The sequence below is a fragment of the Miscanthus floridulus genome, chromosome 9 (assembly GCF_019320115.1).
Source record: "Miscanthus floridulus cultivar M001 chromosome 9, ASM1932011v1, whole genome shotgun sequence".
NCBI classification, from domain to species: domain Eukaryota; kingdom Viridiplantae; phylum Streptophyta; class Magnoliopsida; order Poales; family Poaceae; genus Miscanthus; species Miscanthus floridulus.
Window position 1 is genome coordinate 116,280,950 of NC_089588.1, and position 13,581 is coordinate 116,294,530.

General features: G+C 48.6%; 1 protein-coding gene across 1 annotated transcript; it reads right to left on the reverse strand.

The window, feature by feature from the left end:
• Window positions 1-4,832: 4,832 nt before the first annotated feature.
• Window positions 4,833-5,342, reverse strand: LOC136480668 (uncharacterized). Its single transcript, XM_066478145.1, has one exon. The coding sequence runs from the start codon at window positions 5,340-5,342 to the stop codon at window positions 4,833-4,835; it is 510 nt and encodes a 169-aa protein (XP_066334242.1).
• Window positions 5,343-13,581: the final 8,239 nt, after the last annotated feature.

Genomic DNA, 13,581 nt, shown 5'->3' on the forward strand with positions numbered 1-13,581 from the left:
CTGCTCGCCATCTTTGTTCAATCACCTGCAATCACAAAGAATGAACAAGGCTAATTAGTACATATATTAGAAATAGATTCAAAATATATAAACAAAACACAAATTAAAAAAAACATAGTATTACATGTACTAGGAATAATCTTCATGATTGGGATCATAGGTCTCATCATCACTGTCAAAATTGTCCAAATGGGCAACACTATCCGAAGGTTCTATGTTGTCATTGTAGTCATTGCCTAGAAGTAATCGCTCAAGCATTGCTATGTCCTTGACATTTACCACCACATCACCATCGACCTCGCCATCAACCATTTCGTTGTCTACTTCCATTTCGATTGCTTCGGGTAAGACTATCTCAAACGTGCCTAGTAGCCCATCTTCTTGATAGAACTATCCATCATATGTGTTTGCGTTGAAGTTGTAATCATCATCGTTTGGGGTAGGTAGTTTACCATGTGGACATACCTGGTGCACAATAGCCCAACCCTTAAGATCCTCTTTGTCTTGGTTGGCGTATGGAGTATAATAAACCTGCACGGCCTGTTGAGCCACAATGTAGACATCTTTTCCAGGATAGATGGAATCTTCTCGAATCTCGACTAGCCCAAGATGAGGGGTTCGTCTTGTTGATCGAGGATTAAACCAGTGGCATTTGAACATGATAGGTTTAAGAGGTTTGTCTCCATGAAATGAGAGTTCATAGATTTCCTCAACTCTACCATGATAGTCGAGGCCATTAGTGCCGAGCGTACAAACTCCGCTATTTGTGGTTTTTCGTTTGGGCCGAATCTGCTCGTAACTTGTTGTGTGGAAGCGATATCCGTTCATGTCATAACCGGTAAATGACTTCACCCTAATGTCACAGCCATTTGCAACCTGTTTCAACTCGTCACTCATGGATGAACCGGTCTAGGCCTGCAAGGTGAAGCATGATAGATCGTTATATTAATCAAACGTACGATCACCTTGGACGATCGAACGTACGAGCTAAATTGGACATTACCTTTTGTTTGAACCAAGAAATAAAATTAGGCCTCCCCGCTCCCGCACCCAGTGAAATAAGGGTGTCTTGTTCATACGAGGTAGGATCCCTTGATTGATGCCAGAATTCATGAACAAATTCCCTGTCCAAATGAGAATTAATGGGGTTGGATGCAGAATAGTGACAGCGTATTAAAACAAGTTAGTTGAGAACTTACTTGATGAACGACTGCACCTCAGTAAGGTTATTCAACACATATAGCATGATACTGCGCCACTCTTCATTTCCTAATAGATTCGGGGTTGATCCACTTGCGCCGTCGAGTTGGCCTTGGAAAAGGCTGAGGGTCGATTCATTTTCGCTAGCATTGTAATGAGGGAGTGGATTATGATTGCTAGGAAGGTTCGGCTTGTAGTATTGCGTTGTGAAGTTTGCCACCTCCTCCCGAAGGCATGCCTCTACAATGGAAGCCTCAATTCTGGCTTTATTTATACATTTTTTGCGAAGAGTCTTTAGACATCTCTCGATTGGATAACACCAACGGGCCTGCACGGCCCCCCCAAACGTGCCTCGGACGGGAGGTGCACAATCAGATGCTGCATCGGCAAGAAGAAGCTGGGTGGAAAGATCTTCTCCAGCTTATAGAGCAACACAGGTGCCGCTTTTTCCAAGTCCTGAGCTACGGTTCAAGATATCTCCTTGGCACAAAGCTGGCAAAAGAAAAAGCTCAACTCTGCCAGCACTAGCCAAACATGCTCAGGGACATAGCCTCGGACCATCGCCAGAAGAAGCCACTCAATCCATATGTGGTAGTCATGACTCTTCATCCCGTTGACTCGTAGAGTGCCTAAGTTCACTCCCCTGCTAAGATTCGCTGCATATCCATCTAGGAACATTAACGTCTGGATCCATTTTAGTACTTCCCTCCTTTGATCGATTTGCAAGACAAAATTGACCTTAGGCCTTTTCTAGTTCTTGTTTCGGCCACTAGGAGGCTGCATCGCTTGATTCGGTCTATCACACAACGTCGCTAGGTCCACTCTAGCCTTAACGTTGTCCTTAGACTTGTCAGTGTCCATGAGAGTTCCCCAAAGTGCCTCAGCGATATTCTTTTCAGTGTGCATTACATCAATATTATGTGGCAGGAGAAGGTCATCAAAATAGGGGAGCCTCGTCAAGCCGGACTTATGAGTCCACATATGTTCCTCACCATATCCCACAAAACCACCTTCTTCATTGGGCACGAGAGCATCTATCTGAGCACAAACCTCAGCACCAGTCCTCAAGTGCGGTTTAGGGTCTGTCACTTTGACACCTTTCGTAAAGCTCTTGATGTCTTCTCTGAATTCATGGACTAGAGGGAGGAACTGACGATGCTGGTCGAACGACGAATACTTGCCACCCTTCTTCAACCAAATGAACCTCATAGCTTCCTTGCATATTGGGCATGGGAACTTCCCGTGAACACACCAGGCGACAAATAACCCATACGCTAGGAAGTCATGCATGGAGTAGTGGTACCAAACATGCATTTTGAAGCTTGTCTTTGTAGCTCGGTCGTATATCCATACCCCCTTCTCCCAAGCGTGGATCAATTCATCAATCACAGGCTCCATGAACACACCCATATTACTCCCCGGGTGTCCAGGAATTATCAACGACAAGAATACGTTATGCCGTTGAAAGGAGACGCCGGGAGGGAGATTGAGGGGGATAACAAAAATGGGCCAGTATGTGTATGGGGCAGCCATCATTCCATAAGGATTGAACCCATCTGTTGCCAGCACGACACATACATTATGGGCCTCAGCTGCCTTGTCATGATGTTTGTCATTGAAGTACATCCATGCTTCAGCATCACACGGATGTACCATCTTCCCAAGATTGTATCGTTTGCCATCTTTGTGCCATGTCATCTGTTTTGTGGATTCCTTGATCATGAATAGCCATTGGATCCTCGGTAGGAAAGGAAGGTGCCGTAGCACTCTCGCAGGGATCGGAAGCTGCTTTTTCTGACCATCACCAGAGTCTACCTCTAGGTACCTGGAGGATTTACACTTTGGACAGTAATTTGCGTCCTTGTGTTCTTTCCTAAATAGGATGCACCCCTTCAGACAAACATGTATCTTGTCATACGACATCTTAAGCATACGAAGGAGTTTCTCTGCCTCGTACAAGTTCGTCGGCAAAGTGTGCTTCTCCGGTAGCATGGTGCCAAACATGGCCAACATCTTATCGAAGCCTTCTCGACTCAGGTTTAACTCGGCCTTCAACCCCATTACGCGTCCAACCGTATCCAGCTGAGAAATCATTGTACACTCGTGAAGGGGTTTCTGTGCCAAGTGCAACATTTTGTAGAAGTCCTTTACGGATTCCTCCATCTCCTCCTTCTCACGTCGTTCAATAAAGTGAGCTTGGTGGGCGTCATCTAGCATGTCTGCTACCCCGGCATCATCATCAAAAGCCTCGAGGCATGCTCTCACCACCTCCGCTCTTATACGATCTGCTTCACCATGGTAGATCCACTGCTGATAGCCAGGCGTATAACCATTGAACACAAGATGTCTACCCATGGTCTTCTCATCTACCTTTCTCCGGTTGTCACATTTGCTGCAAGGACACCAAACTAGAGAATATCCTCCTGCTCCTGGGCCAAATGCATGTTTCAAGAAACAATCTGTCCCCTTCACCCATTCATAGCCATAGTCACTGCCGCTTCTCCAGCCCGTGTACATCCACTAACGGTCCTCCATCCTTTAACATTTACATCATAGAGTATTGTGGCCATCAATTACATCTACGCGGTGTTCCTAATGTCTAATAGGTGAGGAGAGGTCCTAATCCCACCCGCGGATGCATAGATGAGGTCAGTTTCCAGGCTCCGCTCCTCTCCGAGACAGAATTTCGGCAGCACCTCCCCGTTGTTCTCCCGATACATGTCCTGCTAGGGAGAGTGTGTATCTAGAGAACAACAGGGAAGAGCTATCAAAACTCTGTCTCGGACCAGAGCAGACCATGGAAACTAACCTATCTACGTATCCACGGGCTGTCCAAAAAACGTGGACAATCCAAAACAGATACGGTCGTAGATATGCAAAGATCCACATACCTACGACCGTATCTCTTTCGGACGGGAGACGCCTAACTGGGTTACGCGATCTAAGACAATGATACGGGAGGAGGGCTTATTTATACCTAGGGTGGCGGTGGAGTCAGGCTAGCGGGGCAGTGGCGAGTCGGGGTAGTGATGAGGCGATGCTGTGCAGGCAGACCCGCAACGCCGAAGAAGAGGATCAGGGTCACCGAGTCCCCTCTGACGTGCTCTTCTCTGCAAAAGAAGAAACACAATACTATAAGTTGAAAATTTCGGCAGAACCTCCCCTGTACGGGGAGGTTTCCAAAACTTGCAAGAAAAAACCGGCACGATGGTCGACAACCACATATCAAGGGAACAAATACAGCACGATGGCCGATAGCCAGATATATATTAATCCACCATCAACACACCACCACCTCCACCACCACGACCACACCACCACCACCACGACCATGACCACACCACGACATCCACCACAATGACCATGACCACACCACCACATCCACCACAACAACCACACCACCACATCCACCACAACGACCACACCACCACCACCTCAACGAACACACTACCCTCCTTCTCCACCTCCACCTCCACCTACACTCCACCATTGCACGCCACCACCACCTCGACCTCCACTTAGACCTCCTCCTTCACCAGCATTGTACACCATGAAGCGAGGGAAGGGCATACCTGGACGTCGGAGGGATGTCGGAGGCCGCGGATAGGGCGAGGGTCGCGGACGGGGCGACATCAAGGGGCCAGGGGGGCACCTCCTCCTCCTCTCTTCTTGGCCTCCTCTCTTCTCCTGTTCCCCATCTCCTCTTCCTCCCTTTCTCCCACCTTCTGCTCAGAATAGGGGCGGGCACGGCGGATAGTGTGGACATGGTTGGCGGGTGGCGCGGGGTCCTCCTCCTTCTCCGGTGGCCGGCGGATGGCGCGGAGGTTCTCCTCCTCGGGGCGGGCCGGCTGGCGGGCATGGGCGAGTGGCGCGGCTGGGGCGGGGCACCTCCGGCGGGTTGAGGCGAGCGGCGGGGTGGGGCTCCTCCTATGGCCTGCTCCTCCTCCCTCCTCCTCTAGCGGTCGGGGGCCGGGGGTGCGCGTTGTGGCCGTGGCGGTCGGGCGCGGGGCGGTGCGGTGGTGGGCGACGGGGCGCATGGGGCGGCCGGCCGCGCTACGGCGGGGGGCGTAGGGCGGTCGGGCGCGCTGCGGCGGGCCGCGCGGGGCGCGAAGCAGCGGCGGGCCGGGAGGGCGGCGCGGCATGGGGCAGCGGCAGGGAAAAGCAGCAGCGACATCAAGCGTTCTGTGGGCGGGGAATTTGGGCTCTGGCCGATTTACGGTTGGACCCTTTGCCGAGGGCCCAGATCCAGGGCCCTCGGCAAAGATTTTTTATTTTTTTTAAATATTCTTTGCCGAGGGCCATTGGCCAGGCCCTCAGCAAAGACCCCCTTTGCCGAGGGCCAGGCTAGGCCCTCGGCAAAGATTTTTTTTTATGTGGGTGGGGAATTTGGGCGGCTGGCCGATTTAGGGTTGGCCCTTTGCCGAGGGCCCGGATCCAGGGCCCTCGGCAAAGATTTTTTTTTAAATATTCTTTGCCGAGGGCCATTGGCCAGGCCCTCGGCAAAGACCCCCTTTGTCGAGGGCTAGGCTAGATCCTCGGCAAAGAGTTTTTTTTTGGTTTTTTGAACCCAGTTTTTTTTTGTGGTGCTATAATACATTATTTAAATCTCAATTTTAAAATTTGGGCCAAATTTGACTTTTTTGATATATTTCCCTAATTTATTTCTTTTCGTTGATTTTTTTGAATATTTCAAATTTGAACTGCAGGTGGATGGAATAATGCAATTTAGTGATTCGAAAAATGTTATTCATGGTATTTGGTGTATGTTGAGTCCCTATCCACGAACTCGCATCAAATTTCGGGCATCTTCTTCATGTAACATGACGAGGAACTTGTCGGAAAAGTGTTTTTAAATTATATAAAATCCATACGAAGTCCAAAAATCATAAAACTTGTCGAGGTGTCATGTTATCACATGTGTAGGCTGTGGTAAAAATTTAAGAAGGTTTCGAGCAAGTTGTAACATCGGATGCCTAGGGCCAATTTTGCCAAGGGCCAATTTGCCGAGGGCTAGGCCCTCGGCAAAGATTTATTTTGCCGAGGGCCGTTTGTTTGCCGAGGGCCAGGCCCTCGGCAAAGGCTTCTTTGCCGAGGGCCTTTCTTTGCCGAGGGCTCCTGGGGCTGGCCCTCGGCAAAGACCCCCTTTGCCGAGTGCCCGAGATCTAGCCCTCGGCAAACCCAGAAGCCCTCGGCAAAGAGGACGTCTCCGGTAATGATCGCTAGGTCAGTGGGTCGATCGGCACACAAAACAAAGAATAATCAGCATGCTAATCCGTCGCAAAATCGTACTCTCTTAAGTCTTACCTTGTGACGCCTCGCCAAAGCCCCACCATGAAGTTTTATCTACAACAAGAGAGAATGAGAGGTGTTAAATAAATAGGCCACAATAACCTCACACAAAACGAAGAATCTATATCTCTTATAAAGCAAAACCCCACCAGAAGTTTTATCTCACACCACAGCGTTCCGCGTCATCATGTAGTCTAAACTGTCCAATTCTTTCTTCATGTCATTAAGATTTTTTAGTGATCTGATTTTCCTTTTCTTGGTCTGGCCGTCCACTAATACGGTCATACCAGCCCCTCTGACTGAAACGAAACGAACAGGTTCCATCATGCATTCAAGTTGGATTCATGAATGTACTACTAGACCATCCATTTTCCTTCCCCATCAATTCCTGTCCTTTCAAACCTGAAACCTCCGAGAGCATGTCTTCTCGACTCCTGCACTGCCATGGAAATCACACTCCACCAAGGCACAAGCAGCATGCCATTATTCAGGGCATCTCTTCGCGTTCTCATTCAAGCAAATGAAGAGACGAGGCTACACTCAACTCCCTCTTGCTGAATGTCTCCAACTCTCCTATATGTAGCAGGATATCGACTCACTACTGGAAACAAGGCCTTTGCCGAGTGCAAACTGCTTTGCCGAGTGTCAAAAATCAGGCACTCGGCAAAGACCTTCTTTGCCGAGTGCCGCATTCGGCAAAGAATTGTACTCGGCAAAGAGTGCAAGGCACTCGGTAAAAAAGGGCACTCGGCAAAGGACTTATTTGCCGAGTGCCAGACTCTCGGTAAAAGCTCGGCACTCGGCATAGGCTACCCCGCGTAATGGTGTTCGGCCACGTCCTTCTTTGCCGAGTGCCTGCTGTTAGGCACTCAGCAAAGATTTTTTTTTTTGGAAAATACTTTGCCGAGTGCCCCTGACACGGCGCTCGGCAAAGATTCAATATTTTTTTTAAAATGTCTTTGCCGAGTGCCCCTGTGAAGGCACTCAGCAAAGAGAAAATTTCTAAAAAAAATTCAAAAATCCTCTTTGCCGAGCGCCTTATTCTTGGCACTCGACAAAGACCCCCTTTGCCGAGTGCAATGCCTCGGCGCTCGGCAAATTTTTTTTTGTTTTTGGCCTCCAAATTTTTTGTGCAACCCTTTTAAAGTACCAGGAACTCCTCGTTAGAATTTGGGTATTTTTTTGTGGCTTTTTGATATATTTAGTTACTTTATTTCGTTTACTTGAATTTTTTTAGAAAAATATAAATTTGAACTGCACGTGGTACCAATAATGGAATTTAATGATTCAAAAAATAATAGTCATGTTACTGAGTGTAGTGTGAAGCCGTATCCAGGAACAGACCTAAAATTTCGGAAATCTTATTCACGAAACATGACCGCGAACTTGCGTGCGAAGTGTTTTTAAATTCTATAAAAAGGAAACGAAGTCCGAAAATCATGACAAAGCAGGACATCTCTACATGTGTCACGAAATCTTCTGAAATTTTTATGATATCGTATGTGGAGGCTATGATATCAGAAGATTTCATGCACGTTGTCACGTACAATGCTTACAAAGCAGGAATTTTTTTATCATAGCCTCCACATACGATATCACGACATCTCAACAAGTTTCATGATTTTCGGACTTCGTTTGCTTTTTATAGAATTTAAAAACACTTCGCACGCAAGTTCGCGGTCATGTTTCGTGAACAAGATGTCTGAAATTTCAGGTCCGTTCCTAGATACAGCCTCACACTATACTCAGTAACATGACTATCATTTTTTGAATCATTAAATTCCATTATTCGTACCACGTGCAGTTCAAATTAATATTTTTCGAAAAAATTCAAGTAAACGAAATAAAGTAACTAAATATATCAAAAAGCCACAAAAAATCCCTAAATTCTAATGAGGAGTTCCTGGTACTTTAAAAGGGCTGCACAAAAAATTTGGAGGCCAAAAAAAAACTTTGCCGAGCGCCAGGGCATGGCACTCGGCAAAGGGGGTCTTTGCCGAGTGCCAAGAATAAGGCGCATGACAAAGAGGATTTTTTATTTTTTTTTAGAAATTTTCTCTTTGCCGAGTGCCTTCACAGGGGCACTTGGCAAAGGTATTTAAAAAAAAGTAATTTTTTAAATTCTTATCTTTTGCCGAGTGCCGAATCAGTGGGCACTCGGCAAAGACATTTCAAAAAAATATTGAATCTTTGCCGAGAGCCGTGTTAGGGGCACTTGACAAAGAATTTTCCAAAAAAAAAACTTTACCGAGTGCCAGATCTAAGACACTCGGCAAAGAATTTTTTTAAAAAAAACCTTCTTTGCCAAGTGCTAGGCCAGGAGACACTCGGCAAAGAGGCGCTTAAAAAAATAAAAAAAACCTTTGCCGAGTGCCAGATCGGGGGCACTCGGCAAAGGGGGGATTTAACCCCGCCGGCTGGGCCGGCCCACACACCCTGCACACACACACACACACGCGCCACTGCCCGCGCCGCCCGCCACCTCCCGCACCGCCCGCCACCGCCCATGCCGCCCTACCGCCCGCGTGCCCACACCGCCACCGCCCGCGCCGCCCACACGCCCGCGCTGCCCCGCGCCGCCCGCATGCCCACGCCACCGCGACGCTAGGCCACCCGCGCACCCGCGCCACCACCGCTCGCGTGCCCGCGCCACCACGACGCCAGGCCGCCCGTGCGCCCGCCAGCCACCGGGCCGCCACTAACGCCACGCGCCGCAGCCCCTCCCCGCGCCGCGCGCCGGTGCCTGCCCCCACCACCACTCTCGCGTGTGGCCGAGCGTGGCCAGCTCGCCCACGCCGGCCAGCCAATGCCGGCGGGTGGAGGAGGGGAGGAGAAGGAGGAGGGGGAGGAGGGGAGGAGGAGGAGGAGGAGTAGGAGCCGGCCTTGCCCCCGGCCGCACACCATGGACCGCCCGCCCCGACACCGCCCGTGCCCGACCACGTTCCCGACTCCGGCGACCTCGACCCCGACCTCGACGCCGCCCGCCCCTACCCCCGGCGCCCGTTAGGTATGCCCTCTCCCTTGTTGTTGTCGTGGTAGTGATAGTTGTAGTAGTATTAGTTGTAGTAGTAGTGCTAGTGGTAGTAGTAGTATTAGAAGTAGTGGTAGTAGTAGTAGAACTAGTGGTAGTAGTAGTAGAACTAGTGGAAGTAGTAGTAGAAGTAGTGGTACTACTTGGATATATTCTTCTGCATGGATTGATATCCAAACTACATGGCTTCTCTTGAGACATATGTGCTTGTCGGCCATCGTGCCGTTGTTTTTTGCAGGTTTTGGAAACCTCACTATGCAGGGGAGGTTCTGTCGATTTTTTTTAAATGACAGTTTTTTGTTCCATTTTTGTAGAGAAGAGCCCGTTGGAGCCGAGTCGGAGTTCCCGTCGCCATGCTGGTCTGCCTGCACCGTGTCGCCTCGCCACTACACTGACCCACCACGGCCCCGCTAGCCTGACTCTGCCGCCACCCTAGGTATAACCCCTCTTTCCGTATCATGGTTGTAGATCACATAACCCAGTTAGGCGTCTCTCATTCGAAAGAGATACGGTTGGAGGTATGCAGATCTTTGCATATCTATGACCGTATCTGTTTCGGATTGTCCACATTTTTTGGACAGCCCGCGGATGCGTAGATGGGTTAGTTTCCATGGTCTGCTCTGGTCCGAGATAGGGTTTTGGCATCACCTCCCTGTTGTTCTCCGGATACACACTCTTCTTTGGCAGGACGTGTATCTAGAGAACAGCGGGGAGGTGCTGCCGAAATTCTATCTCAGATAGGAGTAGAGCATGGAAACTAACCTCATCTACACATCCGCGGGTGCGATTAGGACCTATCCTCACCTATTAGATAGTAGGAACACCATGTAGATGCAATTGATGGTTACATTACTCGCTGATACATATGTTAGAGGATGGATGACTGTCAGTGGATGTACATGGGCTGGAGAAGTCATAGTGATTACACCACGGAATGGATGAACAAGACCGATGCTTTCTTGAACAGTGCATTTGGCAAGGCTGCTAAAGGACATTGCCTAGTTTTGTGTCCCTACAGCAAATGTGGAAACAGGAGAAGGGTAAACAAGGTGGAAATAGGTAAACATCTTGTGAAGAATGGATTTACGCCGGACTACACCTGGTGGGTCCACCATGGTGAAGCCCGTCATATGAGAGAGGAGGTGGTGAGACCACGGGTGGAGGCTTTTGATGCTGATGCCGGCGTAGTAGACTTGTTAGATGACTTTTACCAAGGACAGTTCGATGAGGGACATGAGAAGGAGGAGATGGAGGCAGCCGCATCGACGTTCTATGACATGATGGACTCGGCACAGAAACCCCTTCACGATCGGTCAACGGTGTCTCAACTGGATGCCATTGGACGCTTAATGGGGTTGAAGTCTGAGTTAAACTTGAGTCGAGAAGGCTTCGATAAGATGTTGGCTGTGATTGGCACCCTGCTTCCGGAGGGCCACATTCTGCCAAAGAGCATGTATGAGTCACAAAAACTCCTTCGTGCACTTAAGATGCCATATGAGTAGATACATGCTTGTCCGAAGGGGTGCATCCTATTTAGGAAAGAACACGAGCATGCAAAGTTCTATCCAAAGTGTAAATCCTCCAGGTACCTAGAGGTAGACTCTGATGATGGCCAGAAGAGGCAACTTACGATCCCTGTGAAAATCCTACGGTACCTTCCGTTCCTACCGAGGATCCAACGGCTATACATGACCTAGGAATCCACGAAACAGATGGCATGGCACAAAAATGGCAAACGGTACAATTTTGACAAGATGGTACATCCATCCGATGGTGAGGCTTGAATCCGCTTTAATGACAAACATTGTGACAAAGTAGATGAGGCTCGTAATGTACATGTCGCGTTGGCAACAGATGGGTTCAATCCTTATGGAATGATGGCTTCCCCATACACATGTTGGCCCGTCTTTGTTATCCCCCTTAATCTCCACCCCGGTGTCTCCTTTCAACGACATAATGTATTCTTGTCGTTGATAATTCCTGGACACCTAGGGAGTAATATGGGTGTGTTCATGGAGCCCGTGTTTGATGAATTGGTTCATGCTTGGGATGAAGGGGTATGGACATACGATCGAGCTACAAAGATAACCTTCAAAATGCACGTTTGGTACCACTACTCCCTGCATGACTTCCTGGCGTATGGGAAATTTTGCGCCTGGTGTGTTCATGGGAAGTTCTCATGCCCAATATGCATGGAAGGTGTGTGGTTCATTTGGTTGCAGAAGGGTGACAAGTATTCATCGTTCGACAGACATCGTCAATTCCTACCTCTTGACCATCCATTCAGACAAGACATCAAGAACTTTATGAAAGGTGTCAAAGTGACAAACCCTGCACCGTGGATGATGATTGGTGCCGAGGTTCATGCTCAGATAGATGCTCTCGTGCCCAATGAAGAAGGTGGTTTTGTGGGATATGGTGAGCAACATATGTGGACTCATATCTCGGGCATGACGAGGCTCTCCTATTTTGATGACCTTCTTCTGCCATATAACATTGATGTAATGCACACTAAAAAGAATGTCGCCGAGGCACTTTGGGCAACACTCATGGACACTAAAAAGTCTAAGGACAACCCTAAGGCTAGAGTGGACCTGGCAACGTTGTGCGATAGACCAAATCAAGAGACGCAACCTCCTAGTCGTGGCAAGACCTGGAGAAGGCCTAAGGCCGATTTCGTCTTGAAAAAGGACCAAAGGAGGGAAGTACTTGAATGGATCAAGACGCTAATGTTCCCTGATGGGTATGCAGCGAATCTAAAGAGGGGGTGAACTTAGGCACTCTACGAGTCAACAGGATGAAGAGTCATGACTACCACATATGGATTGAGCGGCTTCTTCCAGCGATGGTTCGAGGCTATGTCCCGAAGCATGTGTTGGACCATCATTGAGCTGGCAGAGTTGAGCAACTTATTTCGCTAGCTTTGTGCCAAGGAGCTCTCTTGGACCATCATTGATGACTTGGAAAAAGCGGCACCCGTATTGCTCTGTAAGTTGGAGAAGATCTTTCCACCCGGCTGCTTCTTGCCGATGGAGTAGTTGATTGTGCACCTCCCGTATGAGGCACAGATCATGGAAAAATTTAGAAGATTCCGTGCACGTTGTCACATATGATGCTTACAAACCATGGAAGAAGCATGGGTGGTTCTAGCTTGGCGACAGCGTCATCGACACGGCCTCTACTCCCTCTCTCTCCTAGATCCGAGCACGGAGCACGAGCGAGAGCCCGGCCATTCACACATGGCCGACCGCTGCACAGCACCGGGTCGACGCACTCGAGGTTATTCCTATTTTACTCGTCATACATTGATCTTTACACACCTTAATTAGCTTTGCATTACTAAAACATTAGAGTGAAATATTGTAGGCCTAGCTGGAACAAGAAATGAGGCAACGTCAGGAGCTGGAGGCCGGGCAGCAGAGGATGGCAGCCCAGTTGGAGGCCGAGCGGGCCGAGCGGCAGGCCCAGGGCAGAGGCTGGCAGACATTATGGAATTCCTACAAGGGCTTGGGCAACGTGTGGGCTTCTCTCTGCCAGTTGGGCTGTTGGTTCCACCTCCACCTCTGCATCCTGCAACTGCAGCTACTCCTGTGAGTATGAAAGTTTTTTACTTTCGCTTGTGCTTTGCTTGTATGGCCTCTACCTTCCTAGATTAGCTATCCAAATAATCTTGTCTCATATGCAATCTTTTCTCCTCTGTGCAGTCTTCATCTGACGGTGGCTCGAATAATCCACCTCATGCACCTCCGAATGATGGAGCTGAGCCTTCACCACAGTCACAGTGGCCGAGATGAGTGCACGTTGTATTTTTTTCATTTGTTGTTCACTTGGTGATGGACTTGTGATATACTTGTGATGCACTTGTGGACTTTGATGGACTTGTGATGGACTTGTGAATTTATTTGGATGGACTTGAGCACTTATTATTATATATGTGATATATATTGTGATGGATGTGATATGTGCGGAAGGATGTGTGGATGGATGAGATATATATGTGATGGTTGAGATATATATGTGATGAATGAGATATATATGTGATGGATGAGATATATATATAT

What these genes read in the sequence shown, in the direction of transcription:
- LOC136480668 (XM_066478145.1), bottom strand. Translation starts at nt 5,342, where the DNA reads ATGCCGCGCCGCCCTCCCGGCCCGCCGCTGCTTCGCGCCCCGCGCGGC.